Genomic DNA, 16,497 nt, shown 5'->3' on the forward strand with positions numbered 1-16,497 from the left:
TGAGAGTAATGAGGGAATTTTTTTCTCTGTTGTGCATCCTTCCTCTTACTTCTAGATAGGGATTTCTACCTTCTGTTGCACTGTCTACTTATGCCAGAGGTCCACCAGGGTGTCTTGTTTGTCCCACTACCTGGGTCTAGCTCAGTCTGGTACTGCCATTTCTATGCAGTTATTTAAGAGGTTGTACAGGGCATTCATACATACTTCTGCACAGACCTCCACATTTTTTGGGTTGGGGAACTTTAAAATTACCTATGCTTTCATCTAATAGAAGGCAAATTGCCTTGGAAAAATTCTTTAGGGTTTTACGGTTTGATGGAGGTTATATTGTTAAATTTATTTCAAAGGAGTCCAATTTATGGTCTGATCCTACCAATAAAGACATTACATGGGGGGGGGTGCAATGCTCCCCCATGTTTGTGACTACTATGTCAAGGATATTTGAACCCCTAGTGGGAGTGTAGACCAGAGCATTTGCATTGACAAAGTCCAGGAATCTCTAAGTCTGCATGTTAATGGTCATGTATGTTTCCCAGTTTATGCGGAGGTATTTAAAATCACCCATGAGTAGCGTGTTGGGCCAAATGGTAAATGATTCTAGTAACTTCAGTTATGTGGAGTGGTTTTCATGGTTCATTGTTGGGGACCTGTAAATAGTGATGACATAGTGGGGGATTTTGCCTATGGCTGGTCGGACAACAGAACTTGACTAAATGATATGGGCAGAGGAGAATAATATGCTGACAAATACAACAAAAATGAGCATATGATATTTAGAAGATATAGAATAAATACAGAATATGTAATGTAGCATTCAGTGACTGAAACTGTAAATTCATTTAAGGACCTAGGAATATGGGCAGACCCAGCTTTGAGTTTTTCTGATCACATCATCTACTTTGATGATATAATCATTCTTTTTAGGTTGCATTAGACCTAAAGGAGAGTATGAAATAACAGTACAGAAACATTTTAAGACAACTACTGTAAGTAAATTGGAAACAGTACAGCAGTTCAAAGGGCATTATAAAATATTAAAACATATGAAGCTGTACAGTGTCTTATATGGATATTTAAGAGGAGACCTTATTCAGGTATACAGGGCATTTAACACCAACAACCTGTGGAAATAGCTGGGGGTTTCAAAAAGTAGTAGAGAATCATCAGACAACCAGTGTAGATTACATGGGAATGAGAGGGAATTTGTTACCTGAGAGAGTAGCTGATACTAGGAATAGACTACCAAATTATATTAAAGCAAGTACTAGTTTAGATACTTTTAAGAACAACTAGGACACTTATTATAAGGTTGACGTTTTTGATATATTGGCAAGCTATTAGGGCAATCCAGAAATATTTGTATGTATGTATATGTGCAATCATGAAAATGTTAATTACTTCATATGCAACATTACTAGTTGTTTACTTTCCCATAAATAACTGCTTTTCACTAGAGACAAGCAGCAAACAAGTACAACCAATTAATCATGAGAGGTCTAACTAATGTGTTCTGAGTTTTTTCATTAACAAATGCTTTTCGCTGGAGATAAGGAGACTGCAGGTGCAAGCAATTAAAAATGAACGATCTAAACAGTATATTCAAAAGTATCAAAGTCTATCACTGGTGCAGTCAATTTAAGTGTTTCAAGGCTGGTGTGTATCAAACAACCCCTATCTTCTCTGAGTAAATCCAGTTTGTGGGGAAGCTTGTGATGATTGTCTTTAACCAGTTTCAAAAGAAAAGTAGAACCTTAAAAATGAAATCCGGACTTTTCCTAGTTAATATATATATATATATATATATATATATATATATATATATATATATATATATATATATATATTACAGATCCCTAATTTGCTGAATCCTGAAATACTTAAGTAACAGTCTAAATACCAGTCTTCTCAGCTGTAAGTAAACAATCATCATCTACATAGAGAAGATGGCCCAGAAAATTAATTCTAAGGGATAATGAAACTGCCTCCTACTTAAAGGCAAAACTCATCAGCTACAGGATTCATGCACAAGAAAAGCTGGATGCATAGCCACTTTGGTAGAATACAGGGATAATGCCCTAACTACAGCTCAGTCAACTCATGTTCGACGAGCGGCTCAGGTGACTGACAGAGCAGCAGGGACAGCTCTCAATGATTAACCTTCTTAAGGGAAGCATGGTCCAATGAGAGAGGAGTTGCCCTGAGATGAATCAACAAGCATGGGAGGCAGTACAGGGAGTAGGCAGGGCATCAAAAAGAACCCCCAGGAGAGAAGCTGAGACAGTAAAGCCCAGAGGACACCTTAGAATCCACGACTGGTCCAAGTAATACTAGGGGTAGGAGATGAGCTGGCAGATCAAGCAGGGACATGGGGCACTTGAATCTGGTCCTGGAAAAACGATGTTCCAAAGTGAACAAAAAAAAAAAAAAAAAAGGATGCAATGAACACCTCATCATGTTTGTACACTAAGGTCCACTGTGGACTCCACTATATACCCAATGAAGTCAGTTAACAAACGTACATGAAAAAAACGTTATTTCATATATAAAGAAAATAATAATGTGATGCACAGAGCCAAATGTGCTAGAAACGTTTAATGAAGGCACATATTCTAACAATTTATTTAAAAACGACCAAGAAAACCATACTCTAAGAAAACAAGAGTTAAAAAGAGCAGGATAAAACACCACACATATGTACTACTTTTACATAATATTCACAAAATAAGTTTCACTCTAAGCAATGTTTTTTTTAGGTCCACAGTTAGCAAAGACAAAATTCCCCAGTGATGCAACAACTAACTAGTGATCAACTTCCTTTTATTTTAAATATTAAAATGCATATCTTTGCAAAGATTGAAAGCACACCCACACTATGAATAACTGAAAATACTAGTAAAGTCAGGTGTCACTTACTTCTGAAACAGCTTATAATTTTGAATGCACAACTTTCTGACCACAACATTCAGGCCGGGGTCTCTGATAAACTGCTTCAGACTGTTTCAGATAATACCACTTCTATAACTAGACCTCATAAAATCTGCCTGTGTCTACCAACAAATAATATATCCATTCAGTTGCAATCTGGACAGTTGTGACAATTATCATGACCACTAGCATTTAGACAGTGACTCAAAGAAGCAATAACTATTACAACATTCACTGCAGTATCTAGTAAGTACACCACCGTATAACTTTATACTTAGCAAGCACATGTATATGTAAGTAGAATTCTGGATACACGAGTGGATCTCTTTAAGAATAAACCTAAACTGAACAAATTAAATAAAAGCTCATGATTTTCAAAGGTGACTCAAACTACAAAATTTGCCCACAATGCAGCCAAGAGAGACATTAAGGACTATGAACAGCTTTCAATATGTTACATAACCTGGCAACTTGTTGTACAGGATACTACAGTGGCAGTTAGGGTTGCCAGGTTTCTTTGCGGCTAAAACTGGACTAAAGTCATGCCCCTCGCATCACACATAACCCCACCCATTCCCACCCCCTCACCCACCCATGCCCCACCTATTTTGTGACATCACAGTGACATCAGCTGATGGGACCACCCACTTTGACGACTTAAGCCGTACTTAAAGGGGAGAAAAGAACACAGGCGGCACTAATTGCACTGCTAGGCTGCTGCAGATGTAAGTACCAGTATTGATGAAAAGTGTCAATATAGTGCATTTTTCTCCAGTTATTTATTTTCTATGTTCCTAAACCTAATTATGGATGATCCATGGAGATAAAAGGTTAAGAGCTAGCAGCCTGTGCACATGGTGGTAAATCTGATTAAAAAAATCCAAAAAATGTAAGCAGTTATCTTTGCTATTAAAAATTGTAAGTTTTGATTTACCCCATAAGATAGTTTAAGTCAATAACATCACTTTACTGCTCATTCAGAAATGATGATCTTAACATTCCCTTGCATTTTGAAAGTTCTGTCAAATACTGTTTGTACTGGGGTGGGACAGGTACTCAGTTGTTAAGATGTAACATATTTTCCGTTTAACTTGGATTAGGAAGTTTCAGTCCTTGGCTGCACCTGTATTGGGTGGGGTCAATTGAGCTAAGTGTTACTGCCCCTAGTGTGATATTTCAGATGCTAGTACTTAAGATCTTGTACTGGGTCCGACTGACCTCCCACTCTTTTCTTTACATGTCACATATGCAAAAATGGGATAAAGGGTTGTGGATGAATGGATTTCTAACAGGTGACATGTTTTATGTAACTTTCAAAGTATACATCATAATCTCAGAAAAGCACACATACTTTAAAGAGTTTCATTAATGTTTTTCTATATCACGCCAAAGGTGCGGGTTAAAACAGGTAACTTCCTACAACAATGCGCTCTAATACAAGTTTACGAAGATGCAGACTGGACCACCGCTATGCAGTTGTAAAATGGCAATAAGACTGAATGAAAGATGACTCAAGCCTCTAGATCTAAGAAAGATGCACGTAGGAAAAGAAATCACATGCAGCTAGCACACTTGCCATTTTCTGAACATGGCAAAGAGATAGTTTTATTTTTCAATGTGGTCCCTTGCGACAGAATCAAGTAAAAGCAAAATAATGTTGGGTAACTGCAAGTGCCCAAAAAGCAAGATGCACAATTTGTTTCATGGAATACGGTTCAACATAGTAGATGAGGATAATACAAATCAGGGCGTGTTAATTGCTAGCCTTATTACACTGCATGGTGAAGTTCTAAAATCAGTCTGAGTGTACTACAATGCAACACTGGGCAATGTTGGCAGAGTGCTTAAGCATTTTAAATCTTGCTATAAGATTTATTTTGTCACTGCTTGGTAGTTGGTAGGATAATGATAGCTAGAAAAATACCGCTTTCCACCGTGGAGTACTGCCTTCCAGTGATATCTCTACAATCCGTATAGCAGAAAATAAAATTTGTCCATTTGTATTACATCACTGCCACTTAAGTTAATGTATATACTGTCTAAACTATGTAGCTACCAGGAATACTGAAGTTAAAAGCATTTCATTGTTGTGTAGTAGCTAGTAGTGTATCGTACACGCTCCCGAGCTGGATACATTTACTTTCTCCTCTCCTCTGGCACAAAAAAACGGACTTCATGAGTTTAAATTTTTTAACTGGACAATTTGTCTGAAAACCGGACAGTTCGGTCAAAAACCGGACAGCTGGCAACCCTAGTGGCAGTTGGTAGGAGAACTGTGTTTAACCATGTAGAACTAAAGTCAGTCGAAGAATTTATTTAAATGAGAATCTGTGGTTTTTAAGGAAATTCTGAAGCTGCACATTAAAAGAAAGACCCTCTAAGTGTTCCACTGAAACTGCTGTTGCATGATAACTGGCACAATCAATGACTCTGAACATTAGAACTCTGCCAACTACTAACTTCAAAAATTAGGGTCCTGTGGTACTGGCTATTACTGTCCAGACACATGTCTCTCAAGAAAGAATATTGGAGAGTTGCTTCTAGAATAGCACTGGAGGTAAACAACATGGAGGCATTTCCATTACTTTCCATGCAACCAAAGGTCCAGAACACAGTCATCTAATTTAACTAAGCCTATTTTAAATGAAACCTATTTGTTAACCAGGTAGGCCCTCTGTACACAGTCCATTTTCAGGGGTGACCTGGGAGCATTGTGTGGTTAAATGACTTGCTGAAGGTCACACACTAGGTAATCAAGGGCTAAGTTCTAATACCTTCAAAAAAAGAATTGAAAGAGTTAGCAATACAACTAGATAGCAATGTATTTCTGATAGCTCACATTTATTCTGATTTTAGACAACCATAAATTTAATCCATGATTTACTGTTATGGCCCTCCTGGAGAAAGGACTGGCAAAGCAAGAACAGTCATGAGACTCAGTGATCTTGGAATGTCTATGAGTCTATGAATCTATGAAACTTGTAGCTTTAACATGTACAGTGTACAAGGATTTTCTCCTTGTATGATTTGGTCTTTTTGTGCTGTTAAGTTGTACTATGCATAAGTGAAGTAAAAATAACTACCGTATTTTGTACCCTAGTAATGATTTGCCAACAAATGTATACTGTACTTGTATTGTACTGTATGTGAAGCTTTTCTCCCCGGGTCTCTGCTTAAAATGGGTTCTGTAGACCAGTCAGACCACACTGGTAAATAAATGTCAAATAAATAAATAAATAGACTGTTACTTGTTATCACATCTGCCTCTGTGTGCGTGTTTTGTGTGTGTGTGTGTGTGTGTGTGTGTGTGTGTGTGTGTGTGTGTGTGTGTGTGTGTGTGTGTGTGTGTGTGTGTGTGTGTGTGTGTGTGTGTGTGTGAGAGTGTGTGTTAAACATACCCATAAACAGGATAGTACAGTTGTGTACACTTACCATAAATGTAGATGTTCGAGTGTATTCACTGTTGCAGTCATCACATGTGGGTTATCCCTGCCAGGGTAGCCCTCGGTCGACCTGAATACCAGAGACTTACTATTTCTGTGCCAGTGGCTGTCGCTTGAGGACTGACATTAAGTCATCAGAAGTATAAAGTAAGGCTGTCGATGCCATTACATCAGTTTTTCTTGCCCTAGCCTGTCAGGAGCCCCCAAGTAGGAGGCCAGGTTCTGGTGGAAGAACTCCACCAGAGAAAAATAAATACCAATAAGTCCCTTATAAGGAAAGGAGAACAACAAGTTAGAATGGTAATAAAAGGAGAAAGAAGAAAGGGGGAGGGGAGGAAACCAGGACTGCAACAGTGAATACACTCGAACATCTACATTTATGGTAAGTGTACACAAATGTACTATGTTCTTCATGTTTCACTCTTGCAGTCATCACATTTGGGTTGATTCCCAAAGCTGAGGAAAAGGTTGGAGGCAGTCAAGGAAACTAGGGGCTGGCTAGGATGCCCTGAAAGACTGCAGAGGCAAACCCTGTCCTGGATTTGGAGAAGAGAGGCAGGTGGTAATGCTTGGTAAAAGTGTGAACAGATGTCCAGGTGGCAGCCTCCAGGATGTCCCTGGGGGGGGGGACTCCTCTGAGGAAAGCTGCAGAGGTTGAGGCTACTCTGGTGGAGTGTCCTGACACCCTCTGAGCTGTCTGTGCACATCTAGAGAGTGAATAATCCTTTCCCCATTGTTCTGGAGATTAGGTTAGGAAAAAAGGTGGGCAAATAAATGGATTGGATGAGAGCCACACTGGACACCACCTTGGGCATGAGGGATGGGTTAGTTCTGAGGGATACCCTGTCTGCATGGAAGGTGATGAAGGGTTCCACAGCCATGAGCGCTTGCAGCTCAGAGACTCTTCTGGCTGAAGTGATGGCTAGAAGGAATGTTGTCTTCCAGCAGAGAATTTTTAGCTCTGCAGAAGCAGCTGGTTTGAAAGGTGGAAGGGTTAGGTTTTCCAATACAAAGTTAAGGTCCCAAGCTGGTATTGGTGCCCTTCTGGGTGGTCTCAAGTTACTAGCCCCTCTTAAGAACTGTTTGATCAAAGGGTGTGAGAAAAGGGGTTGGTCAGTGGGAAAATGAGCAGAAATAGCAGAGGCAAGGATTTTTATAGAGGAGAAAGAGAGGATACTGTGTAGTAGGTCAGCTAAGTAATCCAGGATGAGAGGGAGGGAGGGCTGTGCCATATTGGCTCCCTTAGCCTGGATCCAGGTGCAGAACCTTTTCCATTTATCAGCATAAGACTTTCTGGTGCTAGGACATCTGGCCTCACGGATAACATCCAGAACCTGTTTACTGAGGTTGGCAGATTGGTTCGGGGTTAGGGAATAAGCCAAGCTGTCCAATTGAGTGTCTGCAATTGAGGATGCATGAATTCTCCTTCCCTCTGGGTCAGGAGGTTTGGGATCTGAGGAAGATGCCATGGAGGTAGCGGGGGCAGGCTGCACAGCAAGGGATGCCAGTGCTGCCGGGGCCAGTCTGGAGCTATAAGAATGATCCTTGGTTTTTCCTCCCTTATTTTGAGCAGTACCCTGAGTATGAGAGGTAGGGGAGGAAAGGCATAGACCGATATTGACCAAGGGGAAGGACAAGGCATCCACTTTCCAAGCCATGCAGTGATGGTACCTGGAGCAGAATTTGCCGAGCTGATGGTTGCTGTAGGAGGCAAAGAGGTCGACTTTCGGGTTTCCCCATTTCTGAGTTATTAGGGTGAAGGTACTTCTGTTGAGTTGCCACTTGTGTGGGTCCAGAAGATTTCCGCTTAATTGGCCTGACAGAGAGTTGAGAGAGCCTGGTAGGAATTGTGCTAACAGGTGTAGTTGCATGGCAGAGACTGTGTGCCAAAGGGTCATGGCATAGAGGGTAGGAGTGAGTCCCTCCCTGCTTGTTGATGTACCACATCACAGTGGTGTTGTCTGCTTTGATCAGGAGAGCCCCTGGAGAGAGGAGGGGCTTTAAAGCTATCAAGGCATGCTGCACAGCCATCATCTCTTTTTGACTGATGTGCAGAGGGATTTGCTGTGGACTCCATTTACCCTGTATGGACCTGCCGGTGAGGTGTGCACCCCAAGCATAATCTGATGTGTCTGTGGTGAGGGTCTGGGTGGCAGGGGGTGGGGAGAAAGGCATTCCCTTGTTGTGGGAGCATGCTGTTGCACACCAAAGAAAATCTTTTCTGAGGCAAGGAATTATAGGTAGAAGAGTTTCCATGTCTTGAGCGTGTTGACACCAAAGGCTTTTTAGGTACCACTGAAGTTTCCTCATATGCAGTCTGGCATATGGAATGAGTAGTATGCAAGATGCCATGAACCCCAGAGCTTGCAGGATCTTCCTTGCAGATAGCTGGGGCCTGGTGGTTAGTTCAGAGAAGTAAGCTGCCAAGAAAATTTGTTTCTCTGGAGTAAGCTATGCCATCTGGGATGCTGTGTCCAGACTTGCTCCCAGGAAGAATATCCTTTGTGTGTGCACCTGTTTTGATTTCTTTTCATTGATCGTGTACCCTAGGGAGGTTAGTATGGTCTTTACAAAGGCCAGGTGCTTCAACAGCTTTTCCTGGCTGTCTGTCTGAATAAGGCAGTCGTCTAGGTGTGGGTAAATCTGAATATTTCTTTGTCTGCAAAAAGCAATGGTCAGAGCCAGACATTTTGTGAAAACTCTGGGAGCAGTAGATAAGCCAAAGGGAAGTGCAGAGAACTGCAAGTGTTGAGATCCTGCCCTGAAGCGGAGATATTTCCTGCATGATTCCCTGATAGGAATGTGGAGGTAAGCCTCTTTTAGATCCAGGGTGGCTAGCCAGGCGTCCTTGGAGAGCATGGGTAGCAGCTGTTGGAGGGTGAGCATTTTGAATTTTGGGATCACCAGGAAGGTGTTTAGAATGGATAGATTGAGGCTGGGGCACCAGGTGCCCTCTTTTCTGGGCACCAGAAAAGGTCTGGAGTAGAAACCTTGGCCTATCTGTTCTGCAGGAACATGCTCTACTGTCCTCATAGAGAGCAGGGAAAGGATTTACTTTTGAGCCTCTGCTCACTGATTTGGTGGTAGATCTGGGAACCTTTTTGGGGTTGGAAGGGTGTGGAAGGAAAATATGTATCTCTGAGACACAATGTTCAGAAGCCAGTGGTCCTTGGTAATGGTAGCCCAGGTGCTTGAGTGAAAGGAGAGTTTTCCTCCTAGGGGTAAGTGCCGGTGGGCAGAGGGAGGGGGTGGAGGAGGTGAGTCATTGTGAGTTCTTACCATAAGGGGGTGGCTTAGAACTCCCTGGTTTTGAAGTGGAGGTAGTCCACTGCTTAGATCTCTACATTCCCTGCGGCTGCTGTGTGGAGGGGTCTGCTTCCACGGGGCCTAGGCTGTGCTGGTTTACTGGGAGCAGGAATGGACCAGTGTTTGGAGGGACAATGCCTTCTGACCCTAGGGGGGCTGGACCTGCAAGAAATCCTTAACTGTTTGCATAGATATTGCTTTTTCTTCCATCTTTTTTAAGACCTCTTCTGCCTTAGTGCCAAATAAGTTATCTTTGTGCAAGGGGGCATCCAACAATTTAGATTTGACATAATCTGGCAGGGGCTGTTCCTTAAGCCATGCATGCCTTCTAATGACAGATCCAGTGACTGCTGCACTGTAAGAAGTTTCTAGGGCATCAAAACCACAGTGCAAGGTGTGTTTAGTTACTTGACTTGCAGAATGTATTAACTCTTGTAAATCTTTAGATTCTGCCCAAGCAGGAAAGGAAGACATTTTTTGTTTAAGGACTTCCAAGGTATGTTGCTGAAATTTCAGCATATGGAACTGAAAATTTAGTGCCCTGATAGCAAGAGTAGCTGGGGTGTATACTTTTTTACCCCATATGTCCAATGTTCGGGAAACCCTGTCTGAGGGGGTGGGATTCTTAGCAGAGGTTGCTTTAATCCCTTTTGGCTATTGAGAAATGACCTCAGGGTCAGCTGTAGGATTTTTAAAAAGATATTTGTGTGAGTCAGGGACTCTGTAGTACCTGTCTGGTTTTCTAGGGGCAGGAAGAAGGGCATCAGGAGTCAAGCTGCATTCAAGGAAAACATCCTCCACAACATCCAGGACTGGGGGGATGGCCAAGGGTCTGTGTTGTGGAACATCTAGGAATTCCATGAGTCTCTTTTTAGACTGAGGGTAGTCCTGACTCTCCCATTGGAAATGCTCCCTTAAAGTATGCAGGGTTTCCCCCAAAGGAAAACTCTTCTGGGGGAAAGGCTGAAGGAATGGAATTCTTTGCATTAGAATCCTCATAAGTGGAGAAGGGGTGCATGTCTTCATATTCAAATGCATCAGATTCATCTGACTCTTGTTCAGACAAAACTACAGGGGACAGATCTCTTTTCCTTTTGGAGGGGGTAGCTTGGCTTCCCCCGATCAACATGATAAGGTCTTCTGCCATTTTAAACATTTGAGACTGAGGCAAGGTAGCAGGCGCCTGAGAGTGGGTCATCAGTTTCTTGGGTGTGGTTCGTACCCTGGGCCTAAGAAACTCAGTAGCTTTAGAAAGAACGGTAGTCGCAAAAGAAGACGTCAGGTTGAGTCGAGATTCGGTAGTGGGAAGGACTTCCTCAGAATCCGGTGCCTGCTCAGCGGCTCCGCACCCATCCAAGGTAGAGACAACCACAGGATTCTTAGTCAAAGAAGAGTTTTGTGGCATACCAGACTCCGAAAGGGTCTTCATAGTGGCCTGCGAATCAACAGAAGCAGACATAAGGGGTTGTGAAAGCACCTCACTGAGTACAGGAGAACTGATGACTAGCTTAACGGAAATGTCGTTGGCTGGTCTGGACCTGTGCGGTCTGTCTCTGTCTTCATCTTTACATTTTTTTTGAAGATCTGCTGTCGGATGATTTACCGAAGCCATATCAGAATTCAAGGACTGTAAGTGAAAATATCTGGCTACAATAAGGGCCTGACAACAGATAGTTCTGGTGTTGAACGAAGCACAGAAGCGACAACGAGGGACATTGTGGTCTGGGCCTAAACAAGTGATGCAGTAAGAGTGGAAGTCTCGGTGTGGTATTTGCTTTCCACAGGTGAGACAATTATTAACTTTTTCTGACATCGGTTAGTGCAAGAAAAAAAGATCCCCAATGGGGTACTTAGCTTTAGAAGACTTCAACTTCAATTCGGTAGACAAAAACTCAGGTAGGTGGCAATCTGCTGCTTCTACTTCGGGCTCCATGGCAAGAAAGACATGTAATGGTGTTGGCTGCCTTACTTTATACTACTGACGACCTGACGTCAGTCCTCAAGCAAGAGCAACCGATGCAGAAATACTAAGTCTCTGGTATTCGGCCTGGCCGAGGGCTACCCTGACAGGGATAACCCAAATGTGATGACTGTAACAGTGAAACATGAAGAACATCAAGTAAAATCTTAACCATCCCCATGAAGAGATATACAGTGAAGGACAATTACATATCTATAGTTTTATTGCTTCTTCAAAAAAATAAGCAGCTGATTTTAAGAGAAAAAGCTGAGTCTAAAGTAAAAGTTCATAAAATGATATACCAGCTTTGCCTGCATATAATCTGTGGCTTAAGTGTGCACTAAAACTTGAATGGGTTATCAGGTCCATATATAACCAGTATATATATAGAACAAGACAAGTTCTACCTTAAAAGATGTAAGTTATCTTGAAGTTCATGCAAAGGGTAACAGCCCCAGAATGATAAAGGCATGACTGAGTATGTAGTTTTGTGGAGGGGAGGCAAACATTTGACATTAATAGAACAATGATGATCCAAAGGGAATCAGAACGTAAGAAAATACTACTGCTGTTGGTGGGTCTGGATGCAGAGAAAGTATTCGACAGAGGAAGCTGGGATTTTATGAGTTGGGCAATGGAAGCATTTTGCATTTCTTGATAAAATTATAAGGTTAATTAGGGGGATATATGCAAAATCGGAGGCAAAAATTAATGTGAGTGGGTTCCTCTCTGATAATTTCTGTTTGAGCAGGGGGACCAGGCAGGGATGTACTCTTTCCCATTTGTTATTTGCGTTACATTTAGAACCACTGGCAAAGAAAATAAGGGACTCAGAAATTCAAGGATATAATTAGTATTGTAGTCAAGAAAAGCTGGCTTTATTTGCAGATGATATTATTTTATACCTGATAAAACCACAAAATAACATTTCAGTGTTGTGGAATATTTTAAGACAGTTTCAAGTCTTTTTGGGATACAAAATTAATGAAGATTAAACAAAAGCAATAGCTGTAAACTATGTCCCCACACAATAAAGTTGGGAGGGTGGCCTAATGGTTAAGGTGTTTGCCTTACAAACACAAGGTACAGGGTTTGAGCCTCACAAGGGATAATTGGCTAGGCTTCAAATGCCTTGCAAGGGCAATCTATGAACATATAACTGGTTCAACGATACCCATATTTATGGAGACATGATAAAATTAAGTACTTAGTGGAGTATGGATTAAAACGGATTCTGTTATGGAAGCTAAGGATATGTAGGAAGAGACTAAAAAGATAATATACAAATTGAGAAAGTGGAAGCTCTGTTTTATGGCTATATGTGGCAAGATACAAGCAGTCAAAAGGTATTTAGTCCCGTTAGTTTTATATATATGTCAAACATATTTTTATCAGCCACAGGAGAAGTTGTGGATAGCAATTAATAAAGAGTTGAAGGATTTTATCTGGGAAGGGAAGATGGAAGAATCAAGTAGGATAAGCTGATCCTTTCACAGAACAAGTTGGCTGAGATTACCTGATCTGAAGGGTTATTTTAGAGCTACACAGTTAAGGGTCCTATAGCAGCACTAGCAGAAACTTATAATTCAAAGTGGAAAGGGAAGATAAAAAAACAGGGAGGAAGCACAAGAAACTAGGAGAGACTGGAATTTTGGATGAAGACCCTTAAGGAGAATAACAATAACCATACAGAATATTATATTTGTAATGTAGCAGAAAGTATTCTAAGAACTAAGCCAACATGGGAATAGAGGAAGGAGATTCTGCTGATATTGATGACTGCAATTAGGAATATGGACAACAGGCAAGAGGGGGGGGCTGGAATCTACTAGAGAAAACTGGCAAAGGAACAAGGTATTGGGAGCAAATAGACAGGGAAAGGTAATAGCATGGGAAGAAACCAAATATTTACTTGGACTGCAGGCTAGAGATTGCCTTCCCTATCAATGATTGATATCAGAGTATAGACAAAGAGAAAGAAATAGTGGTATCCTAAGTGAAAACCAGCACTGGTATAGTTTTAGTAGAACACAGAACAGAAACTGCTATTAAAAAAAGGAATAATTAGTAGAGCATATTAAAATATTGCATGACAATTGTAAGACTCAATCAGAGGAGGTTAGAAATGATTGGGAAGAGAGACTGGATAAGCAATTCACAAAGAAACAATGGGGGCAAATATGTATGACTCCCAAATATGCAACAAAGTCTAGAAGATTTAGGATCTTTGTTTGGAAGTGTTGAAATAGCTATTTTTATACCCCAAGTAGACTTCAAAGAATTTTTCCTCAGGTAGATAGCAAATATTGGAGGTGTGATACGGAAGAAAGAGGTAGTTGGGAACATATTTTTGGGAGTGTAATAAATTGGCAGACTTTAAAAATACCCTGCAGACTACACTATCAGAAATACTGTGTGAGCAAAATGGCATAAATGATTTTTTGAGCTGTGACACAGAATCAGAATTGCCTAGACATAGTAAAGCCTTGTTGAGACTAATTATGGTGACTACCAAAAAAACAATTACTAGAAAATGGAAATCAAAGTCTAAACCAACTGTACTGGAAGTAATGAATATAGTAACAGAAATAAAACAACTAGAATGAGATCTTTAGAAAGGGGTAGGGGTAAATTACATAAAAATGGGAATTATAGGAACAATACATGCAAAATAATGTTTTGGAGGAGGAGTGAGTTTTAAAAGAAGGCAGGATTTGAATGAGTAATGACTGGATAGAATATAAGTGATGTATAATGTTTGCAATTAAAAATATGTCAATCTGGTTTATTTTCATTTATATAAATGTATGACTGCCTATTTCATAAGTGATAATTTAAAAGCATTTTTTTTGTTTAAAAAAAAAAAAAAATGGAAATTTTTGGAAGAATTCATGCAGAAAATGACTTGGAGGAAGAATAAGGTTTAAGACACAGCCATGACTGAATAACATATATAATGTTGCTTAGATTATATGATATATTACAATATATAGCAACATACCTGATGTATAATAATTGTAAATGTAAACTTTTTAATACGGTTTGATTGTTTTTATATAAATGTAAGTTTACCTATGTCATAAGTGGTAATTCAATAAAGGTGTGTAAAAAAGCCATGACTGATTAGAGTCAACTTATATGCTTGGAGTCAAAATACACGCAGTGTAACCTACAAAATAGTTCAACAGTTACACCTTTACACGTTTACCCAGCCAGCTCTTCAGATGTGGATTTATTTCACTTATACTACCGACCAGTTCTGTAAAATCTAACTTGATACCACCATAATAAATTTATTTACTTATTTATTTATTTGCTTGCTGAGTTATATTTATATTTGCTGACCTGGTAGGTGCACTGGTTTACTGACCCTTTTCAGCCACAACCCACGGTCACAGAGCAGTTGACAGTACAAAACAATTTTGAAAGTATGCCAAGGAAAGTTACAGTATGTGAAAAGGTAAAAAGAAACATAGCATTCAGATGTCAGAATAATAACAGTTTGAGAACATCAGGTAAACAATTACTGAAAACCATCAGGAGGAAAGAAAACACTCAAGATAAAACAGCTATGTACAAAATATAGTTGAACACTTGTGTAAACCCTCAGAAGAAAGATACACACAGAACACCTACTTAGAAAAATACAATCAGTAATAATACCAGTAGTAAAATATTATAATGTTTTGAGACTAGCTTGTAAAGATATAGTACAATGAATGAGAGGACTTTTTCCGAGTAAACATAAGTCATTTTGAAGTGTATTGTTCTAATTCTAAACATTTCTTTGTAACCCAGTTTTCTAAATGCAGTGCTGCAGAAACCTGGAAATAGTTACATATGTTAAAGTATAAATGTACACATCATTTTTAGTTGCATAATCTATAGAACTTCAGACTGTAACATTAGCTAAGTCATTAGATGCAACCAGAAGAGTGCTTCTGAAATATTTACCTCGATAAAGACGATTGTTCTCCACGGCTGGCAGTGTGTTTCTCCTAGTAATGGTAGTTGTCACCATTGCATTCATGCGTTCTCCATTGTAATGCTGCTGTGGGCTACCACATTTTTGTTCCAGTTGTCCAGGCTTGGGTGGCCGAGGAGGAGGAGTAGCAATCAGGTCACTGGAACCCATAGTTAAAGCATTGTGATTCTTGTCCAGTGTAAACGTTCTTGGAATTTGGTAAACTGAGGCAGGGGTTGTTGGAACACAACCATCTGTGGACAGCTCACTTAATTCCCTGCATAAAGCATTATTGGGAATTTTAAATATGTATTCATCCTGATTTTCTTTTTCTGATGCACTAAGGTTAGATTTGGCATAGCCGTCAATGTCTGAGCTTCTAGGCTGGCTATAAGAGGAGTCTCTGTTATCATAATTATTCTTGACTGGCTTTGGTAAGCTATAAAAGCCATGGGCTTGTCCAGTTACTCTGTTCATACAGTGTGGGTATCCCTGGCAGATTTTCTGAAGAGGTGAATCATTTTTTATAAAGAAAGAAGACCGAGAAGCTTGTGAGAAACTGGCGCTCCTAAAAAACAAAAAGATAAGTAATTACTAACATTAGCTTTAGTATTTCAGTTGCTTTATGACAAACATTCTTGGGACTTCAAGATTACTCTCAAAATATTGGAAGCAGCAGGAAATAACCCATTATATTACTTTCCTTGAAACACAGAATGGAAGACACCTGCTAGTTACCAGCAGGCTGGAAGCTGGATTAAATACAGTGGTAACATACATATTAATCTTTACCACAGACATTAGCAAACATTCAATCATACCTCTCAGCTTTCCAAATTTTTGCAGAATTTTGAGACTTTTGCCTCATATTTGGTCTGTTCCTCATAAAATTTGTGTGT

General features: G+C 40.2%; 1 protein-coding gene across 1 annotated transcript in view; it reads right to left on the reverse strand.

The window, feature by feature from the left end:
* The window catches only part of GAB2 (GRB2 associated binding protein 2), a 1,426,812-nt gene that overhangs the window by 163,084 nt on the left and 1,247,231 nt on the right, over positions 1-16,497 (reverse strand). The window contains exon 4 of the mRNA XM_044071312.1: positions 15,589-16,166. Within this exon, the coding sequence (XP_043927247.1) occupies positions 15,589-16,166 (578 nt within the window). The remainder of the gene's footprint in view (positions 1-15,588; positions 16,167-16,497) is intronic.

This window comes from Protopterus annectens, chromosome 5.part0 (genome assembly GCF_019279795.1).
Source record: "Protopterus annectens isolate FY-2018-M chromosome 5.part0, PAN1.0, whole genome shotgun sequence".
NCBI lineage: Eukaryota > Metazoa > Chordata > Ceratodontiformes > Protopteridae > Protopterus > Protopterus annectens.